The sequence below is a fragment of the Oncorhynchus nerka genome, linkage group LG14, assembly GCF_034236695.1.
Source record: "Oncorhynchus nerka isolate Pitt River linkage group LG14, Oner_Uvic_2.0, whole genome shotgun sequence".
NCBI lineage: Eukaryota > Metazoa > Chordata > Actinopteri > Salmoniformes > Salmonidae > Oncorhynchus > Oncorhynchus nerka.
In genome coordinates this window covers 59,083,581-59,106,231 of record NC_088409.1, presented here as the reverse complement: position 1 = coordinate 59,106,231, position 22,651 = coordinate 59,083,581, and the positions used below count along the sequence as shown (strand labels likewise).

At 45.0% G+C, this 22,651-nt stretch overlaps 1 protein-coding gene across 1 annotated transcript in view; it reads right to left on the bottom strand.

Moving 5' to 3' along the window:
* Positions 1-5,637: 5,637 nt before the first annotated feature.
* Positions 5,638-22,651, bottom strand: part of LOC115141241 (latent-transforming growth factor beta-binding protein 4-like) — a 63,343-nt gene continuing 46,329 nt past the window's right edge. Inside the window, 29 exon segments of the mRNA XM_029680000.2 lie at positions 5,638-7,115; positions 9,029-9,178; positions 9,367-9,638; positions 9,738-10,029; positions 10,228-10,380; positions 10,637-10,783; positions 10,920-11,048; positions 11,392-11,460; positions 11,866-12,117; positions 12,438-12,581; positions 12,802-12,927; positions 13,509-13,634; positions 13,813-13,941; positions 14,259-14,384; positions 14,516-14,641; positions 15,890-16,009; positions 16,106-16,225; positions 16,326-16,445; positions 16,590-16,709; positions 16,790-17,029; positions 17,195-17,314; positions 17,432-17,551; positions 17,714-17,833; positions 18,001-18,120; positions 18,320-18,445; positions 18,705-18,830; positions 19,143-19,271; positions 20,441-20,461; positions 20,464-20,556. Of these exon segments, the coding sequence (XP_029535860.2) occupies positions 6,982-7,115; positions 9,029-9,178; positions 9,367-9,638; positions 9,738-10,029; positions 10,228-10,380; positions 10,637-10,783; positions 10,920-11,048; positions 11,392-11,460; positions 11,866-12,117; positions 12,438-12,581; positions 12,802-12,927; positions 13,509-13,634; positions 13,813-13,941; positions 14,259-14,384; positions 14,516-14,641; positions 15,890-16,009; positions 16,106-16,225; positions 16,326-16,445; positions 16,590-16,709; positions 16,790-17,029; positions 17,195-17,314; positions 17,432-17,551; positions 17,714-17,833; positions 18,001-18,120; positions 18,320-18,445; positions 18,705-18,830; positions 19,143-19,271; positions 20,441-20,461; positions 20,464-20,556 (4,070 nt within the window). The 3' untranslated portion in view covers positions 5,638-6,981.

Sequence of the window (22,651 nt, the reverse complement as noted above, 5' to 3'; positions counted from 1 at the left end):
TCCAGATCTGTCTACACGTGTAAATATCCACACACAAGGCATGTCTGACTACCTCCGGAGGAGGGCAGGACGATCTGATCACAATCTTTTGATGTCTACACCTGTCCAAAAATATCGGCACAATCAGAATGCGGACAAGATCAGGACAAAAGACGGAAGTTAGAATCAGGTATAAACGCTGTTCTAGATACCTGCTTCACTTGAGTTACTGGTATTAGCTGGATCCCAATAAGTTTCAAAATAGATTATCCAACAAAAATGAATCAATCCATTTGGCATATTATACAGTGCAATTGGAAAGTATTCCAACCCCTTGACTTTTTCCAGATTTTGTTATGTTACAGCCTTGTTCTAAAATGGATTAAATCGTTTTTTCCCCCTCATCAACCTACACACAATACCACATAATGACAAAGCAAAAAAATGTTTTTAGAAATTTTTGCAAATGTATTAAAACAGAAATATCACTATCACATAAGTATTCAGACACTTTACTCAGTACTTTGTTGAAGCACCTTTGGCAGCAATTATAGCCTAGAGTCTTCTTGGGTATGACGCTACAAGTTTGGCACACCTGTATTTGGGAAGTTTCTCCCATTCTTTTTTGCAGATCCTCTCAAGCTTTGTCAGGTTGGATGGGGAGTGTCGCTGCACAGCTATTTTCAGGGTTCAGCTCTGGCTGTGCCACTCAATGGCATTCAGAGACTTGACCCCATGCCACTTGGCTGTGTGCTTAGAATCATTGTCCTGTTGGAAGGTGAAACCTTCAATGCTCCGGAGAAGGATTTCATCAAGGATCTCTCTGTACTTTGCTCCGTTCATCTTTCCCTCGATCCTGACTCGTCTCCCAGTACCTGACGCTGAAAAACGTCCCCAAAGCATGATGCTGGCACTACCATGCTTCACCGTAGGGATGGTGCCAAGTTTCCTCCAGATGTGACGCTTGGCATTCAGGCCAAAGAGTTCAATCTTGGTTTCATCAGACCAGAGAATCTTGTTTCTCATGGTCTGAGAGTCCTTTAGGTGCCTTTTAGCAAACTCCAAGTAAGCTGTCTTGTGCATTTTACAGAGGAGTGGCTTCTGTCTGGCTACTCTACCATAAAGGCCTGATTGGTGGAGTGCTGCAGAGATGGTTGTCCTTCTGGAAGGTTCTCCCATCTCCACAGAGGAACTCTGGAGCTCTTTCAGAGTGACCATCAACTTCTTGGTCACCTCCCTGACCAAGGCCCTTCTCCCCCGATTGCTCAGTTTGGCCAGGCGGCCAGCTCTAGGAAGAGTCTTGGTGGTTCCAAACTTCTTCCATTTAAGAATGATGGAGGTCACTGTGTTCTTGGGGACATTTAATGCTGCAGAATTTTTATGGTACCCTTCCCCAGATCTATGCCTAGACATAATCATGTCTCGGCGCTCTACTGACAATTCCTTTGACCTCATGGCTTGTTTTTTTTCTCTGAACTGCACTGTCAACTAAGGGACCTTAAATAGACAGGTGTGTGTGTGCCTTAGCAAATCATGTCCAATCAATTGAATTTACCACAGATGGACTCCAATCAAGTTGTCAAGGATGATCAATGGACACAGGATGCACCTGAACTCAATGTCGAGTCTCATAGCAAAGGGCATTTCTGTTTTTTATTTTTAATACATTTACAAAAATGTCTAAAAACCTGTTTACACTTTGTCATTATGGGGTATTGTGTGTAGATTGAGGAGGAAAAGATTTTGTTGAATTAATTTGAGAATAACAAAATGTGGAAAAGGTCAAGGGGTCTGAATACTTTCCCGAATGCTCTGTATAACCAATACATTACGATTCCTTTTTTTCCCCTCTAAATTGTGGATATTCCAAACAAATATGATTTTGGCTAGTTCCCTGATACATTTCCACATGGTATTCCACCATATGAAAATGATTTGGGATGAAAGGTTCCCACAGTGGACCCCTGATGCCTCTTCTCTATTGAAACACATTCCCTGCCCTTGTCATCCCCCAGCTGTGAAATGTATTACAGCGCAGCAGCACACTGACCCGGTTCCGACCCGGGTAGGCACCCAGTACAGGGAGATAGGATTACTGTCTAGTCTGACACTACCTGACACTTCTCATTCCTCCTCAGCCCTAATCCAACAACGGCTACATCATCAAGATATCCCCCCCCCCCACACACACACACACTCAACGCACACACACACTCACACAGACACTCACACACGCACAGAGAGAGAGAGCCTCAGTTGACCTTGTTAACACAACCAGCACCATCAGGGCTAATGGGTGAAATCAAGTGATTATATAGCTCCCTGGGTGTGTACTGAGGTGCGGGTCAGCCTGGGTGCAGTTTTCATGCTCTGTTACAGTGCAGGTCAATGGTACAGACAGGACTGAACTCTCTCCCTCTCTGTGATGGAGACAGTGGAGCAGGAGCCTACTATTAGCCCATCTTGTCCCTTGTCCTGATCCCATATCATTACATTGTAACAGGCTGAAAGTCCACTTACAAAACTATAATAATACTAATGCCTGTTTTTAAGGTACTCTTACTGCTTGAATGATCATTTAATAAAGGCTCCATAGTCACGACATGCTTTAAGGCTGTGTGATATACACTGAGAATACAAAAAACATTAAGAACACATGCTCTTTCCATGACAGACTGAACAGGCGAATCCAGTTGAAAGCCATGATCCCTTATTGATGTCACTTGTTAAATCCACTTCAAATCAGTGTAGATGAAGGGGAGGAGACAGGCTAAATAATGACTTTTAAGCCTTGAGACAATTGAGACTTGGATTGTGTATGTCATTTAGAGGGTGAATGGGCAAGGCAAAAAAATGCCGGTTTGTGTCAAGAACTGCAGCACTGTTGGGTTTTCCCATGCGTGTCAAGAATGGTCCACCTCCCAAAGGACATCCAGCCGACTTGACACAACTGTGGGCATTGGAATCAACATGGGCCAGCATCCCCGTGGAACGCTTTCGACACCTTGTAGAGTCCATGCCCCAACGAATTGAGGCTGAATTGGGGGTGCGGCTCAATATTAGGAAGGTGCTCCTAATGTTTGGTATGATGTAATTGTAGACCCACTCGAGTGGGATATATTTGTAATAAACAAAGGAGAAACAAAGGAACAGCAAGTGTAGTTGTTACTGGTTATTGGTGAACACAGTAATAATGAGGCATTACAATTACTCCGAAGCTGCCACTTATCGTATTTGCCAGCAAGTGGTAAGTGTTAACACCGGTCTTCCAGTCATTTGGCCCAGATTCAGGATAGTTCATGATGAGAGAAAACAGAGTGTACAGTCCAACAGAAAAAGCGGATATTTGGCTAGCCCTTGTAATCCGCAAGAGATAATTAAGAATGAAGTGAACCTCTTTAATCAGCTTTGTAGTGTGTGGTGGAGAAGGATTGGCCTATAAAAGAGATTAGACATGGGATCCTTATAAACACTCCTGGGAATTAGGGTTAGAGTGGCAGGTAAATGGATTAGAGGCCTGACCACATAGCGCATGTGTCAGAGAGGTGGAAACTGCTGTTATGACAGTGTAAGATAGGGACAGTGATGATTCTAATCAAAATTTGCCTGGCTACCCACACTCCTTTCTCCAGCCAAACGCTACACCACGCCCACAGACGTTACTTTCTTCTCCGCAATGAGTCTGGTTCTGAATACCTCTGCAACCCTTCACCGAATGCAACCACATCCTGGGCCGTCTGATTGGTCCAGAAACCAATAGGTTGAGCCAAAGCTAGAACACACATGGGTAATGTAGTGGTTTGGAAATTCGTGATTGGCTTTGATACGCTGATTGGTTAGAGATGATCCAATCGCTGATGACTTTGTTTTGTACTACGCCCCTTGTGCCCCTCGTCAACACAAAGTATGTAGCGAACGATAGTGCAGCGGAAGAATTTAGTTTGAGCCATCAGGCTAAATCAAAATACTGTGTAATACCTACTGGTTTACTCCTAATGTATACTGAACTAGCTTCCAATATGTTACTACTTTATAACAACAACCTTGCAGGCCCAGACGGCATCCCCAGCCGCGCCCTCAGAGCATGCGCAGACTGGCTGGTGTGTTTATGTAACAGTATAACTTTAGACCGTCCCCTCGCCCATACCCGGGCGCGAAACAGTCACCCACGAAGCATCGTTACCCATCGCTCCACAAAAGCCGCGGCCCTTGCAGAGCAAGGGGAACCACTACTTCAAGGTCTCAGAGCAAGTGACGTCACCGATTGATACGCTATTTAGCGCGCACCGCTAACCGTTTCACATCGGTTACATTTACGGACATATTCAATCAATCCTTATCCCAGTCTGCTGTTCCCACATGCTTCAAGAGGGCCACCATTGTCCCTGTTCCCAAGAAAGCTAAGGTAACTGAGCTAAATGACTACCGCCCCGTAGCACTCACTTCCGTCATCATGAAGTGCTTTGAGAGACTAGTCAAGGATCATATCACCTCCACCCTACCTCACACCCGCCTAGACCCACTCCAATTTGCTTACCGCCCAAATAGGTCCACAGACGATGCAATCTCAACCACACTGCACACTGCCCTAACACATCTGGACAAGAGGAATACCTATGTGAGAATGCTGTACATCGACAAGGGTGCGTTCTGAGCCCTCTCCTGTACTCCCTGTTCACCCACGACTGCGTGGCCATGCACGCCTCCAACTCAATTATCAAGTTTGCGGGCGACACTACAGTTGTAGGCTTGATTACCAACAATGACGAGACGGCCTACAGGGAGGAGGTGAGGGCCCTCGGAGCGTGGTGTCAGGAAAATAACCTCACACTCAACGTCAACAAAACAAAGGAGATGATTGTGGACTTCAGAAAACAGCAGAGGGAGCAGCCCCCTATCCACATCGATGGGACAATAGTGGAGAGGGTAGTAAGTTTTAAGTTCCTCGGTGTACACATCACGGACAAACTGAATTGGTCCACCCACACAGACAGCGTCGTGATGAAGGCGCAGCAGCGCCTCTTCAACCTCAGGAGGCTAAAGAAATTCGGCTTGTCACCGAGAGACTGAAAAACAGCTTCTATCTCAAGGCCATCAGACTGTTAAACAGCCACCACTAACATTGAGTGGCTGCTGCCAACACACTGACTCAACTCCAGCCACTTTAATAATGGAAATTGATGTAAAATATATCACTAGCCACTTTAAACAATGCTACTTAATATGTTTACATACCCTACATTACTCATCTCTATATGTATATACTGTACTCTATATCATCTACTGCATCTTTATGTAATACATGTATCACTAGCCACTTTAAACTATGCCACTTTTGTTTACATACCCTACATTACTCATCTCATGTGTATATACTATACTCGATACCATCTACTGCATCTTTCCTATTCCGTTCTGTACCATATATTTTTATGTACATATTCTTTATCCCTTTACACTTGTGTGTATAAGGTAGTAGTTTTGGAATTGTTAGGTTAGATTACTCGCTGGTTATTACTGCATTGTCGGAACTAGAAGCACAAGCATTTCGCTACACTCGCATTAACATCTGTGTATGTGACAAATACATTTGATTTGATTTGAAAAGTGTATACGATAAATATGATTCTGTAACAAAGAATGAGATCCAAAAGTCACTTGGAATGGAAAGTGTGCAAATATATTTTCAAATAGTTTTCATAGCAATAAAGTTTTTTTTTTTTTTAATCACTGACAAAACAGTTAATAACCAGAAACAAATACAAAAAATTACAACAAAAAAATATTGTTTATAAAAAGTACACAACGGCTATGTCGTCCATAAATACAGTGCATAGTGTTATACATCTTTAGGTGCTGGAAGGAGGAAATGTTTTCGGGTTTGATTCAGCTTGTAAACGACACCAGGAAGGAACATTTACAGAAATGGTTCTACTCACTGAAACAGATATCATTTGGTAAAAAAAGAAGAAGGTATTTCTCAATTGTAAATATATACATGGTATGTTATCACTATTTGTTTATTGATCACACAAACATTTCAAATTGTGAATACAAAGTCAACTATCTTATATCAGCTTTAAGGTACATTCGATTCTCGTGTAAAAAAAAAAAAAAAAAGAAGTCTAAAGAAATAAATGTACAAACATGTCAGTGACGTGTAGCTTCCTCTTCCGCATATACATTTCTATAAAATAATACAAGTTATTATTACACAAAGAGTAATTTCACTTTGAACAGCATAAATTAATACAAGAAGCAATCAGAAACATCTGTGGGGTTGTAAAATCAACAAATGGAGAGAATACAAGTCACTGACATTTTAGAGGAATACAAATTTGGTTCAGCGATGTCATGATGTTGCTGTGTTTGTTTTGTACAGTCCAGCTGAAGAGAGCGTTTTGTTAACAAAAACATCCACAGACAGAGATTCTGACTTAGACAAAGGCTCTGCTCGTCTGTGGCAGTAGCGTGTCATCTTTGCCTTGGAGACTACACTGTCCCCATTCAGTGGTTCCCGTCTGCCTCAGGTCTGGGCACAGAACACGGTGTGTTGATCATGATTGAGCTCAAAGTGAGCAATCTCAATGGGCCGGATACTACCTTTAAATACGTGTTCGTATCGTTAGGATTCTGGACAATGTACATTAACCTCTTTTTCACCACTATGCATTTCAACTTCAAAGGAAAGGATGGCTAAAAGGACATACTTATTTACCTGCTTTAAAATAGCTGTCTCAAGTGTGTGTGTGTGTGTGTAGTTGAGCTTATGTGTATGTATAATGAGTTGTGTGTGCTGTATAAGACTCAAACTGTATTAATATCAGAGTTCTATGGACTCAAATCTCTCTCAGACACGATACGTCAGTACGTTGGCGTTTTCTTCAGAGAACAACCCTCTCAGCTTTTTTTGGACAGGTATTTTAGTGAGCCCCTGACACTTCCCCAGTAGCAGATAGGACTGTTGAGTGGGGGAAGACAATGTTCAAAGTAGTAGCTGTGTTATGCTGCCACACAGTGGTTGGGCCGGCGGGACATGACGTAGCCCCGGTGACACACACAGCGATAGGAGCCGTCTGTGTTGATGCATCGGCCGCTTGCACACACGTTGTCAGGATCCTCACATTCATTGATGTCTGGGCATAGAAGCAGAACAAGGAAACAAGTGAAAACACAATACATGTGAATCAGTGAACGTCCAAATGTATATACAGTACCAGTCAAAAGTTTGGACACACCTACTCATTCAAGGGTTTTTCTTTATTTTTGTACTATTTTCTACGTTAAAGAATAATAGTGAAGACATCAAAACTATAAAATGACACGTGGAATCATGTAGTAACCAAACAAGTGTTAAAACAAATCAAAGTATATTTTATATTTGTGATTCTTCAAAGTAGCCACCCTTTGCCTTGATGACAGCATTGCACACTCTTGGCATTCTCTCAACCAGTTTCATGAGGAATGCTTTTACAACAGTCTTGGAGTTCCCACATATGCTGAGCAATTGTTGGCTGCTTTTTCTTCACTCTGCTGTCCAACATCCCATACCATCTCAATTGGGTTGAGGTCAGGTGATTATGGAAGCCAGGTCATCTGATGCAGCACTCCATCACTCTCTTTGGTCAAATAGCCCTTACACAGCCTGGAGGTGTGTTTTTGGTCATTGTCCTGTTGAAAAACAAATGATTCTCCCACTAAGCGTAAGCCAGATGGGATGGCATAACGCTGCAGAATGCTGTGGTAGCCAATCTGGTTAAGTGTGCCTTGAATTCTAAATAAATCACAGGCGGTGTCACCAGCAAAGCACCCCCACACCATCACAACACCTTCTCCATGCTTCATGGTGGGAACCACACATACAGAGATAATCCGTTCACCTACTCTGCATCTCACCAGGACACTGCAGTTGGAACCAAAAATCTCAAATTTGGTCTCATCAGACCAAAGGACAGATATCCACCGGTCTAATATCCGTTGCTCGTGTTTCTTGGCCCAAGCAAGTCCCTTCTTATTATTGGTGTTCTTTAGTAGTGGTTTCTATGTAGCAATTCGACCATGAAGGCCTGATTCACACAGTCTCCTCTGAACAGTTGATGTTGAGACGTGTCTGTTACTTGAACTCTGTGAAGCATTTAATAGGGCTGCAATCTGAGGTGCAGTTAACTCTAATGAACTTATCCTCTGGAGCAGAGGTAACTCTGGGTCTTCCTTTCCTGTGGCGGTCCTCACGAGAGCCAGTTTCATCATAGCGCTTGATGGTTTTTGCGATAGAACTTGAAGAAACTTTCAAAGTTCTTGACATTTTCCTGATTGACTGACCTTCATGTCTTAAAGTAATGATGGACTGTCGTTTCTCTTTGCTTATTTGTACTGTTCTTGCCATAATATCGACTTGGTCTTTTACCAAATAGGGTTATGTTCTGTATACCAACCAGTGTCACAACACAACTGATTGGCTCAAATGCATTAAGGAAAGAAATTCCACAAATTAACTTTTAACCTGTTAATTGAAATGCATTCCAGGTGACTACCTCATGAAGTTGGTTGAGAGAATGCCAAGAGTGTGCAAAGCTGCCATCAAGGCAAAGGTGGCTACTTTGAAGAATCTCAAATATAAAATACATTTTGATTTGTTTTAACTCTTTTTTGGTTACTACATACTACAGTTATGTCATAGTTTTGATGTCTTCACTATTATTCTACAATGTAGAAAATAGTCAAAAATAAAGAAAAATCCTTGAATGAGTAGGTGTGTCCAAACTTTTGACTGGTACTGTATGTTCCGGTAGATGTGTAAATCGGTAAATCTATACATTTCCCTGGAAATTTCTAGATTCTCCATTGCACTGGTAAATCTACAGATTTTACTGTAACATAAATGTCAATCTGAGAATAAGAGAATGGCTCTTGCTATGTGATGCATACAGTATGTAGATTGAAAGGCATAAGGTTCGAAGGACAAGTGAAAGGCAGGGAGTTTTGCATATAGACAACTGCGATTAGTTGAAGGGTTTGTCTTGTGGATCGTGTGAGGAGGGATACCTACCTATGCAGGCCATGGAGGTCATGTCCAGCTCGTATCCCTCGTAGCAGTCACACGTGTATCCCTCCGCCACACGGATACACCTACCGTTCTCACAGCCGTGCAGTATCCCACAGTCCTCTGTGCTCAGGCCTGCATACGGCTCATATTGTCCTGGAGCGGGGAGAGGAGGAAATGGTCAGAAGTAAGAACAGATAGCTAATCAAACACACATTTTTTTCACAGGGCCTAGGCTAAGTTTACATCTTTAAACAAAGTGAAATATTTTGGGTAATGCAGTAGCATTGACAAAATGACATTAATGCAGTAAATGCAGTAATGCACAGAAAGAGAGGGCGTACTCTCATAGACTCTCCTTGGGCCTCCGCCTGGCCCCCGTCTGTCAGGGAAAGGGGGTCCCACACGCCAGGGTTCTGGCCCCTCCTCCTCCTCCTCACTGTAGGGGTCACTGTCCGGGAGGGGGGCCAGACTCAGAGGGAGGCCCTCGGGGATGGGGAGAGGGGGCCGCGCCCCAAAGGAGAGCTCAGAACGAGGGTCTGGGAGGGTGCGGAAGGGAGGTCTCGGAGGAGCGTCAGGCGGGCCGTAGTCGTCCTCGTCATAGTACCGCTCTGGACTGGGAGGGAGAAATCCAACATGTTTGTCGAGAACATATGTTGTGTCTTGTGATGATGTATGTGAATGAGTGAGTGTGGTGAATAGGGCAGTGTGTTACATGTATCCTGAGGGCTGTCTGTATGGGCTCTCTGGGACCCTGAAGGTGCTGGGCGTTCTGCCTCTGAAGCCAGACCTGCTGCCCCCTGGTGGTGTGTAGTCGTCATAGTCAGGCCGGGGGTACTCAGGCCTGCGGGGGATGGGGTCTGGGAAGGAGTCCGGTCCATAGGGCACGCGATACCCCCCTCCTCCTCCTCCTCTACCTGGCCCTGGGTCCGGACCGTAGCGGTCAGGGAAGGGGGGAGGAAACTCTGGGGGCCTCAGGAAGACGTTACACCGAGCCTCATAGTCCTCTGACAGAGAGAGAGAGAAGGAAAAGAGGCGTAGGTCAAAAATGACACCATAAACACAACTCTTCCACAACAGAGCTACATTTTGCTTGTATCTCTGGACAAAATGCTAACACAGCGGAATGCTCAATGTAAATACTCATCCACAATCAGCGTGGCCGTAGTAGCTTATCAGTGAGTGTATGGTCAGTCTAGTAGTACCTGAGTCTCTGGCAGGACACAGAGCACACTGCAGTCCCCAGCCCTCTCCATACAGACAGCAGCACTCAGTGAAGGTGACCTGTCCGCCCAGCAGGGGGCTCTGACACACCAGGTCTGGTGTGACATACTGCCAGCAGAAGGACAGCTTCTCATCTGGAGACAGGAGGGAGGGGGCAGGAATGAGGAGGGGAAGGGTGAGATGGAAAGAGAGGCAAAGAAAGATGGAGAAAGGGAGGTGGGAAAAACGAGGGAAAGATAGATGGGGAAAGCAGGAGCGAGAGATAGATTGAAAACAGACGTTGAGAGAGAGAGAGCTCACAGTTTGAGCTAATAAGTTAAAAAAAAGAGTAGTGAGGACTCATAAGGTGAGTTATTGGGCACTCCCGTCTCCCAGCGCGTGTAGTCTTACCCACGGCGAGGCCAGTGGAATTGACACAGCTGCGCTGAGTGTCGTCCAACACAAGAGGAGGCACGCAGGTACAGAAGTGTGAGCCTAATGTGTTGACGCAGATTCCCCCTGGACAGCTGTCCTCCCCTGCCTCACACTCATCAACATCTACCAGGAGAGGACAGAGACAGAGAGAGATGAGATTTTAGGAACCTACCCATTATATACATCCATCTAATTCAACCGCCATTATGAAGACTGGGTCAAAACGGCCCAATATCACTGATAAAGATTTGCCACTAACCGATGCACTCCAGAAACACGTTGTCATAGTAGTAGCCACTGGTGCAGTAGCAGGAGTAGCCAGGGATGTTGTTGACACATACGCCGCTCTTACACACCTCAGGGTGGAACAGTTTACACTCATCCACATCTGTGAGAGCAGATGAAGGCCTGGATTACAGGTACAGTACAGTATAAGCAATAAGCATGACTACAAATCATGTGGGTCAAAAAAAGGTCATATAGGGGTGCTTATATTTGTCCTGTTTCACACATGTGCAAGTGTGAAATCAAAATGTGTTGTCTTTTTGCCCTCGAAGAGAGGGGTCACAGCCAGGGGTCAGCCACTATCGACAGCAACCCTGGAACAATTAGGGTTAAGTGCTTTGCTAATTTAGTCAGCTCAGGGATTTCAACTAGCAACTTTCAGGTTACTGGCCCAACACTCTAACCGCTAGGCTACCCGCTGTGTGTGTATGAGAGACAGCTGTTACCTTTGTAGCTAAACGCTCCTGGCCCAGTCACATATCCTCGTCCGCTGGGGCACAACGCCTGGTGCTCGGCTGAACAGAAACCACAGGAAACAAAACGACATATCAGAGGGGAACACTTCACGACATCAGGGATAACTTTTTCTGAGTGGGTTGATAGGTGGAGCTGACTACAGGAGTATACCATAGACATACATACTCCCTTTAGTCATATACATATATATATATCTCATGGAGACCACAGGAGGCTGCTGACGGGAGAACAGCTCATTATAATGGCCGAATCGGAGCAAATGGAATGGCATCCAACACAAAGGGAACCACGTATTTGATACCATTCCACCGACTCCGCTCCAGCCATTACCACGAGCCCATTCTCCCCTTTTCGGTGCCACCAACCTCCTGTGCTAGATACATACTCAATATAGTCATACCATAGACATACTCTTCACATCAGTGTTGATCACTGGTCCCTACCTGTGCCTAGCTGAGGACAGGGGTCGAACTGGCAGCCCATTCCCCAGCCCTGGCCCACGGTGCAGCAGCACTCCTGCTGGGTGGTGTTGCGGGCCAGGACGCTGCACGAGCTCTGCTCCTCGGTGTTGTAGTAACACTCCCTCAACTCGCCAGGCCGGGCAGGGGGCAGCTGGGACGTATCGGGCCGACGCTGGGGACCGAGGCCGGTGGTGGAGGAAGACGAGGAGGAGCCGCCAGAGACCACTGGAAGACCTGTGAGAAACGTCTGTGGGTTGAGGTGTGTGTGGTTATGGCAGCGCTACTGACCACTAAGACAACATAGTGTTCCCTGATGAACAGCAGGGGGCAGCAACACCAAGCTGTTGGAATGGGCACCTGTTGAAGAGGTCTCACCAAACTCACCATGCACAAACTGGTGTCAAATGCCATTAAAACGGTGTAGGAATGAACATTTGAAGCAGGGAAAGTGTTATTCCCATCAGGGAATAGAAATGTTTATTTTCGTACGGGGAAAAACAAGCTTATCTAGATAATCCTCGAAAAGCACAACAGTGTTGGACAGCGTACAGTACCTGGTCGGGGCGTGCTGAGGCACTGTCCTGAGCGCGTATCAAACTCTTCCCCCTCTCCTGGACACTCACACATGAAGGAGCCATCCACATTCTCACAGCGCGCCGCGCCACACACGCCCTGCATCGTCTCACACTCGTTTTCATCTAGAGACACAGAGATAGATAGAGAAATAGAGCGATAGAGAGAGAAAGAGAGAGGGAGAAATAGGGAGAAAGAGAGTGAGCGCGAGAGAGAAAGAAAGAGAAATATTGGGCGAAAAGGTATAACCATGTCGGCTAAATCAAGCAAAGACAAATGACAGGACAGCAGAATGGTAGCGTTTGTACACTTATCGGAGAGTCGTGCATCTGTGTTGAGACGTACCCACACATCCCTTCCCATCGCTGGTGGCTGTGTAGCCCTGGTCGCACATGCACTGGTATGTTCCAATTAGGTTCTGGCAGAACGCATGTTCCCCGCATACGGTCTCATTGGCACACTCGTTGATATCTGTGAGCGAGAAGAAGAAACAGAAGTGGAGAGAGAGAGATGACATCACTCCTAAATGAATCTTGAAGTACGGTCTCAAGTATGGTCACTATCATCATTATATTTAGATGGATAAACTTGATTCAATTAATGAAAGGTATAAATCAACAGTCAGTGAAGACAACACAGTGAGATATATCCCTAGCTCTTTTTTCCCACCATGTCTGTGTGTGTCTGCGTGTTACAGACGCATATCTTGGCAAGGAAAGGCGAATGGCATTCTTGTGACTGAGCATCTGCGAGGTGAAAGCCTCCAACCTGACACATCAATCAAACACAGCTGCCATGACGACCAAACCCTTAGCCTGGATCCCACATCTGTGTCCAATCTGCCAAACATTCCTACATAAACTATCATGGCTAAACTGTATGACAGTATAGTGAGAATGGCATTCAATCTCTATTGTAGCATAGAATCAGATCATTGTAAAATAAATCAAGTGGATTAATAAATACGAGAATAATAAAAAGTAGATTCTTATGCGTGAACTAGATTTAGTAAAGGATGAAGTCGATGAGTTTGATGAAGAGATGGAACTGACCGACACACTCTCCGGTGCGGGTGACCCGGTAGCCCGGCTCACAGGAGGTGATACAGCGGTAGGAGCCAATGGTGTTCTCACAACGCTGTGTCCGACACACTGCTCCCTCTGAGCACTCATCTACATCTGGGGGAGAGAGAGTGGGGATTACACACACACACACACACACACACACGCAAAAACTTCAGCATCCCCACAGCTCAGTCTCGAAAGCTGTGCGTATTACATAAAAGGGACACAAGGTTTCAATGGTCTGTCTACGGTGGATGAAGAACAGTGCAAAGTAGTTGAGGTGTTGAGTTACCCAGACAGGCTGTCTTCTCTGGGTTGGTGGTGAATCCCACTTGGCACTGGCACTGGTAGGAGCCCTCTGTGTTGACACAGCGCCCATCCTGGCATACCCCCGGGCCTGATCTGGCACACTCATCCACATCTGGGCACGCAATGACAACACGCCATTACATCACCACAGACAACCCCGCTGTGCCTACCGCCAAGCAAAGCAATCTCACTGTGTGAGTGGCTATGAGTAATATAATCTGTGCAAAGTAGCCTATAAGGGATTATTTGTATAAGGGATTAGAGTTGTCCAAGTTAACGGGCTGTGCAGTTTAAACTGCAGAGTAAACAGCAAATATATGTAATGAGTAGAGACTTCTCCATTCTGCAGGTTTAAGAGTAGCCTACAGAAAGGCCAGTGGGACTTGGGTGTGTGTATGAGTTGTGTGTGTGATGGTCGTGAGGCCTCACCTAGGCAGGAGTTCCCGTCGCTGCTGGTGGTGTAACCCTGGGAACACACACAGCGGTAGGAGCCCTCTGTGTTCACGCACTCTCCCCTGGGGAAGCAGTACTCCCCCTCTAGACACTCGTTGACGTCTGTGAAAAGACACGACGACCACGTTAGAATATGACACAAAAGAACACCAACATGCAGATACACGTCATCAAAAGAAATCACCAACATTGTGGCATTCATCACCATCAGTAGCACCATCATCGATACTGACCTCGACATTGGCGTCCAAGGCCAGTGGTTCTGTAGCCTGGTTGACAGTCACAGCGGTAGGAGCCGTCCGTGTTCACACACAGCCTCGCTGCACCACAGGTGTCAGGGCTCTGGCATTCATCCACATCTGAGGAAGGGAGAGGGGAATGCTCATGGGTACTGCAGGTGGGTCACACACACACACACACACACACACACACACACACACACCTCTGCTTCATGTATAGGGTCTTTCTGTTCCCCCTAAAATAGGTTAAACAGCTTCCAAGTGTTTCTCTTAAATCAACACAGCACAAATGGGTTCAGTCCCTCGTGGATATAATGTTATGACAGTGAAACCACTCCAACGAGACATCCACCCATTCCCAAGTGTTACATCCATTTCTAAGGTGTCTCTGATTTACAAGCTATCCCCTTTGAAGTCTACACATCTGTTGGTTCACATCAGCACCAGTCTAACAGCCAGACATCCGTTGAGTACCTCGGAGTGAGTACCTCGTTGAGTACCTCGGAGTGAATACCTCGTTGAATACCTCGGAGTGATTTTCATGCGCTCTGGATATCACAGCATGGGTAAAGTGCTGACTGACAGTGAACTGTGAAGGAAACGGTACATTCATACGAATTGTTTATGTGGTCTCTTGTTTTTTTGTTTATTTTGAGGTAGAGGCAATGCACCCAGGTGGGATGGTGCACAGTGTCCTTTAATAATGATACTCGGGCTGATTATTTGTGTGCCCCACAGACAATAAACTGCTTGGTAGTGAGTAAGAGAAGCCAGAAAAGGTGAAGTGAGGAGAGCAGAGGAGAGGAATGCAGAGGAGAGGGCTGACTGCAGTATGGAACGGGGTCTAGAGGGCCAACCCCTTTGCTCACTCATCGCCTACTGTAAGATGATGAAAATCGTCCCGGTCACACTGCTCTGTGCAGTTTATATAAACAGTGTTGGAACAGCTTGATTCTTCAGCAAACTTTAGTATGGTGACGGTCTTAGTCAAGCTGCCTCACCAATAACACCGACGGTGTTAGCGATGTGATTGTCTGATTCCATAAAGCCGTATGAGCGGAATACAATCTCAAGTGGAAGGCGTATGAAAAAGAGTTTGGTGCTCATTTCATTCTCGTGTCACATACCGCAACATTGACACAATTCAACTCTTTTAAAAAATGTGTTTCCTCATTAGGCAGAAATGTGCAGTTGTTCATAAATCCCCCTCCTCTCCTTGGCCGTAAAAGAGCCATGGCATTCCTTCCCAGAAACAAATGTGGCAGGCAAGTGTGAGAGCCATAAAACACCTTGGAAAAACATGTCGACTACATGGACAGAATGCCTTGAATTGACTTGATATACTGCCTAATAGACAGCTAGTCTTACCTGCGCATAACCCATCTTGCATTCTGTGGCCAGCTTTGCAGGCGATACACTTGTAGGAGCCTTCAGAATTCACACACCGTTGCCCAGAACACTGTGAGGAGTCTGCACATTCATCAACGTCTAAAATGAAGCAAGTGGAGGTTACACATCAAACAGTGATATGGACCTTGAACCATCATGTAAAGACATGCAAAAGTCAGACACATGCAGCCTCACCAACACAGACGCTGCCCTGCAGTTTGAACCCGGTGCGACAAACGCACCGGTAGCTACCGAGAGTGTTTTCACAGAGGCCGTTGGCACATAGGTTGGAGGTCTGCCGACACTCATCGATATCTGTGTGAAAGTAACAATATCAGTATTGATACAATTATCAATATGGAATACAAATGGGTATGTGTGTGTGTGTGTGTGTGTGGTTGAGAAGGTTGTTCACCTGTACACTGTCCATTTCCAGCCACAAAGCCTGGGCTACAGGCCACACATATGAAGGAGCCCTCAGAGTTGATACACTCCTGACCAGGACACTGTAGAGCGTTCTCACATTCATTGACATCTGGAGAAGCCAACAGAGGTTATACTTTACAATCCCATAATAAAGTTGACAGAACAAAGACCATTTCTGGTAGTATTTTACTCCATTCTGTGCTAAAGAAAGTCATACATTTGACCGCCTTTTATCGGCTGAAGTAAGTCTTACCTGTGCAGGTGTTGCCCTGTAACCTGAAGCCAGATCGGCACGCACACTTGTAGCTTCCAGCCGTGTTCTCACAACGACCGTTAGCACAGCGAGTGGGGCTGTGGAGGCACTCGTCAACATCTGCAAAGAAAAGAAGGAGAAGAACCGTCCGCAATCGCTCCAACGTGCTTGTTGTCGATGAAGACCATGTTGTGTCCTACCTGTGCAGCGTCTGTCGACCAGCCCAAAGCCTGGCTTGCAGGACACACACTTGTATGAGCCCTGGGAGTTGACACACTCCTGGCCAGGGCACTGGGACGGGTCTGCACATTCATCCGCGTCTGTACAGGTATCACCGTGTAGTCTGTAGCCAGTGAGGCACGCACAGCTGTAGCTACCCTGGGTGTTCTCGCAGTGACCGTTGGTGCATGGGCCGGGGGATTGACGACACTCATCTATATCTGTAGGAATGGAGAGGAGATACAAGAGATTGCTGAAAGGTAGATGCCAATTTGAAATACACTATAAATGTATGTATCAATGGACGGATGGATGGATGGATAATTTTTTTTAAATCACAGACACACGGGTATACCTCAGAACACACAGACACAATGTCATTTTACCTGAGCATTGTCCATTGATCATGCTGAAGCCTGGCTTGCAAGACACACAGTTGTAAGAACCCTGAGAGTTGACACAGGCCTGACCAGGACACCTCAAAGGGTCCTCACACTCATCCACATCTGAAATAGAGCCAGAACATTAATAGTCCGGCAGAATCTGTTTTCCATAGATTGAAAGTTCCTTTCGCTGACAGGCTCAAAAGAGAGAATGTAGGTAAATACAGTCATCGCTCGTACCTGTGCAGGCCTTGCCTTGTAGTTTGTATCCCGTATGGCAAACACACCTGTAGCTCCCGGGAGTGTTCTCACAACGACCATTGGTGCAAAGGCTGGGGGTCTGACGACACTCGTCAACATCTACAACAGGGGGGCGACACAGGCCGTTAAGCGCCCTCTATCAAACAGCCTGTAGAGAATTCGACTTAAACTCCCTATAACATTGGTCATTACCTCAACATTTTCAGAAGAAAGGTTATTATTTGGTTTTGTGTACAACTGCTTCCTGACAATGAGTGTTACCTCGGCATTGTTCGTTGAGCAGCCCAAACCCTGGTGGGCAAGACACACACTTGTATGATCCTGGAGAGTTGACACAAGCCTGACCAGGACACTTCAAGGGGTCCTCACACTCATCCACATCTGGGGAAAGGAACAATGATAGACTGGAAGTTTAATATGTCCGACTGACCAATAGTATTATTTCATAAACATCACACAATCTTTGGTGAGTGAAGACAGCAATATATACAGTACAGTCGCTTCGGTAGTGAAACAATGTTGACTAGACGCAGAGATAGCTTCCTTACCTTTACACGTGTTGCCCTCTAGCTTGTACCCAGTGCGGCAGACACACTTGAAGCTACCAGGGCTATTCTCACAGCGGCCGTTGTTACAGGGGTTCGGAACCTGACGACACTCGTCAATATCTGTGCAACAAAAAAAGTTTGTCCTTTACTCAAAGACTCGACAGTTAACAGTTATCTAGTTTCTTCTAGAATGATCACAAGGACTTCTGCACAGCTATCATAATCGACATAACGTTCCATAAAACAATCACAATCATGTCAATAGTACTTGTTGACTCCTGCTGTTGGAATACTACGTTGAGTACGCGTCCCCTCTTACCTTGACACTGCGTCTGTTGGTAGTTGGCTCTGAAGCCAGCAGGACACACACATCTGTAGCGGCCTGGTGTATTCTCACACTCCCCAACAGAACAGGGACTGGGAGCCTGGATGCACTCATTGACATCTAGAGATACAGACGAGAGAAAAAGAACAACGTGAAAGATTCTCAAAGAACAGTGACCAGAGTACCAGACACCATTTCCTAATCCTTGACTTCCGAGTAGAACACAGAGCATTCCAGGGGACGCCAGAAGGTCTCTCTCTATACCCAAAGAGACAGAGTAGCTGTTGTCTGAATAAATGTCCAGAGCACAGCTGCTGTGGCTAGCGACTGTGTGTGTGTGTGCGTGAGTGGTGTGTACAGTGGGGGGGGGGGGCTGTACCTATACAGCTGGTGCCCCGGGGTCCCGGCTGGTATCCAGAGGGGCAGCTGCACCTGTAGCCCCCTTCTGTGTTCTGGCAGCGGCCGCTGCCGCAAGGCGGGGGAGACGCCCTGCACTCGTCTATGTCTGAAAGGAAAGGGGGGGATGTGTGGGGTTAAAGAGGTCAAGAGGAGCCTGACCAAGCCTACAGTAATCAAGCTGCCTCTCAGGGGATGGGATTGTAGTGAGATGCTTGCGTCACCTAACCAGTCTGAAACTGACTCATTCATAAAGACTATCACATGTTCAACGACCGCACACTATAAATACAGCTGAGGGCCAGTATAGCATCAGGAACAGCCAATATTGGGCTGTGTATGTGTATGTGTGTGTTTGATGCCTCCTAATAGTAGTTAAGTAGTTTAACTAGCAACAGTGCCCTAACAAAACAACATTCACCTTGACAATGAGTCTGCTGAGCGTTGTGTTGGTATCCCTCGTTACAGATGCAGGTATGTCTCCCTCCGGGCTGGTCCACACAGCGGCCCTGTCCACACACCTGGGGCATGGTCTCACACACACCCCGCACTGGACGCCCAAACAGATGGCCGTAGACACACGTACACGCGCATGCACGCACACGTGGACAGATATGCACATTTAGTTAGCTTATCTGTCACCGTTTCAAAAAAGTGTGATCTTAGATGTCATGTCATCCATATCAGCCGTCTGAGTAGGTGAGAGGGGATAACAATGGTGTGAGGAGGATCTGATCTCTTTTCTTTCTTCTAAGTGTGCAGCTCGCATATTTCTCAGGGACCATTATGAGGATTTATAGTCTCAGAACTCACTTATTATGAGGCAGGTTCAAGGCTGTGGGCATAACAGTGTTCAATTCTAGGTTACAGCACAAACCTGACAGCTCCCTCACGAGCTAAAAGTTAGCAGCTCTTTGACGGCCCCGCCTTGAGATTCAAACCTGACAACGTGATAAACGAACAGTCCGGTGGTGAACAGTTGGCTCACATTAGGCAAAGTTTTGCGGCACAAACAGAGCATTGTACCCATCTGGTTACTGCTTATATCTTGAGCCAGACCTCCTGGCTCGGGATGTGTGAGGGTATTCCCTCTTTGAATCTCTCTTTCTATTGCAAAGAAGTGCATTAAAGAATGTAAAACGCCTTTTATTGACTGAGGCTTTGAAGTTGAGGTGTGTGTGTGTTTGTGTGTGTGTGTATGAGGGACAGGGTTGACTAAGTACTCTAGTGGAGACAGAAAAGGCCAGAGCCAGAAACACATCTGATGTCTAGTTAAATACAGGTAAAATAAAACATGTATTTGAAGGTGGATAAAACCGGCAGTAAAAATCGACACCACCAGAGCATTCAACCACCTACCCGGGATTCTTAAGCACTCATTATTATGGTCCATTTGAAATGTGAATTCATGCGTTCAAGTGGTGTCACATCAAATGAGAGCAGAACAGACACAGGAAGACCAGTTGTCATACTTCAATGGAGAACTATGAACTTTTTCTGACTTCACAATACAGACTCCAAACTATACGCTTCTTTGTTCTCGAGTCAGGTGTGGAGTACAATAGTTTACAGGAAATGTTCTAATAGGAAATGACATGGAGTTGGCAGTGTGAGAAGCCAGAAAGTTGAACCAGCGTTTATCAGAATGTGACCTAATCTTGGAGCCATTACTGTATCAAGATTAAACACTTTGTGGCTGTGGTATATGGTTTACGGTACCTGGCCTGGGGATGGGTGGGCGGGCGTGACCGGAGATGGGAGGGGCTGTGCGGGTCTCACTGGAGATATTGGCCGTTGGTCAACTGGAGGCCGTTTGGTCTGAGTGGGGGTTCGAGCTGGAGAAACCAAAACAGGACATAAACATTTACTGAGAATGTCTAGATACATTAGAGCTTTCACTTGTTGAGAAGAGGCAGCTTGATGTGAATTGTCTTTCTTACAGCCTTCTGGACACAAACATCAAAATACTAAACATTGCAATTCTGTCTCAATAGTTGGATGTTGCTATGTGGAAATGACGGGTTTGATTCCAAAACATGATAAGTGCACATTTTTCACATTTGCATATTTTTTGTGTATGAATTATGGCTGTTTTCATACTTTTAAAACATTTACTTTAGATGTGCTTTAGAACGTGTTTTGTTGTTGTTGCAAAACGCAATATCCGTATTGTTTCATACCAAAACGCGCTATATCCAGAGCCATGTGTTTAGAGAGTTGGGACATTGATTTTCTGCAGTATGACACATTTACATTTCACTACAACATTCTAGCAGCCATGTTAGCTCCGGTTAACATTAGGCTACATTTGGAATATTAAAAAAAATGTATATGTAACTGAATGAATAGAATTAGAACAATATTCAAAATTCAAAAAGTTGGTCCAACTCTTTAAATATATTGATCTGGTTATATCCACTGTACAGATGGCTGAAACAATCCATATGCTTTTTTTGCCACTGGTGCAAAAGTGAGTCATTTGCATGATATTTGTCTGCTTAGTCGTAAGTTAGGTTTCTCTAAATATTTTTCCAACACCTAGGAATGTAATCAGAACCTTATCTTATCCATGTAGGCTAACCCCTGGCTTAGTCAGCTAGATGCGGTGATAGACAGCTGTCAGTCAGCTGTTCGCGCGCTGGGTAGTTGCTACCGAGGGTTACGCTAGCGTTGAGCTCTTGATTGTCACGGACCTTTTGATTATGGATCCCTTCGACAGTTTGTAGCCTGTTATATCTGTTCCCGTTGGCTGAAAGAGGAACTTTTGAAACAAGCTCATGAAAAGGAGAGAGCCAAACAGCATGCCGTGTCACCCCGACAACAACAATCAACCCATCCTTGCAAATTAATTGCGACAGACTTTCAATGTCCTTATTATTCCTTAAATCCTTCCCTGACGTTTACATAATCAAACGCATAACGCTTGCCTAGATTTATCCTAATGAATGACATTTTATTTTATTTAACTCCAATAAAATTGTTACAAAAGATGCTTAAATGTCCAAAAAGAAAACACACTGCATACACTACAGTACACTGTTCACCCTCTGGATACAATACATTGGCTATATGATATTTGCACAATTTAGTTGAAACAAACAGATGATTTTAATATGTATCTATACTTAATTACATGTAATTTAAACCCAATCGGGAAACTTTTTTTACTGGAGTTCTGTTTGGGGCAGATATATAGCGTTTTGCCACAAAACATGATTATTTGTCTCTCTAAAAGAAAATGACCTTGCAACACATTTCAAACAGAATCATGTTTTTTCACTAACCCATGTCATGGTAAGATAATAGATCTCTTTCATAAGACTAGGGTTGTGGCGGTCATGAAATCTTGTCAGCCGGTTATTGTCAAGCAAATAACTCCCCTTCTCACGGTAATTGACTGTTCAAAAACTTCTTAGGGCTGCAATCCCGTTAACGGGATCGATATGACAACAGCCAGTGAAAGTGCAGGGCGCCAAATTCAAAACAACAGAAATCTCATAATTAAAATTCCTCAAATATACATGTATCTTATACCGTTTTAAAGGCAATCTTGTTGTTAATCTCACCACAGTGTCCGATTTCAAATAGGCTTTACAGCGACAGCACCACAAACGATTATGTTAGGTCACCATCAACTCACAGAAAAACACAGCCATTTTTCCAACCAAAGAGAGGAGTCACAAAAAGCACAAATAGAGATAAAATTAATCACTAACCTTTGATGATCTTCATCAGATGACACTCATAGGACTTCATGTTACACAATAAATGTATGTTTTGTTTGATAAAGTTCATATTTATATTTTTAAAAACTCAGTATACATTGGTGATTTACATTCACTAGTTCCAAAAACATACGGTCATTTTGCAGAGCCACATCATTTTACAGAAATACATGGAAATATAGATATACCTCTCCTTAAAGCAACC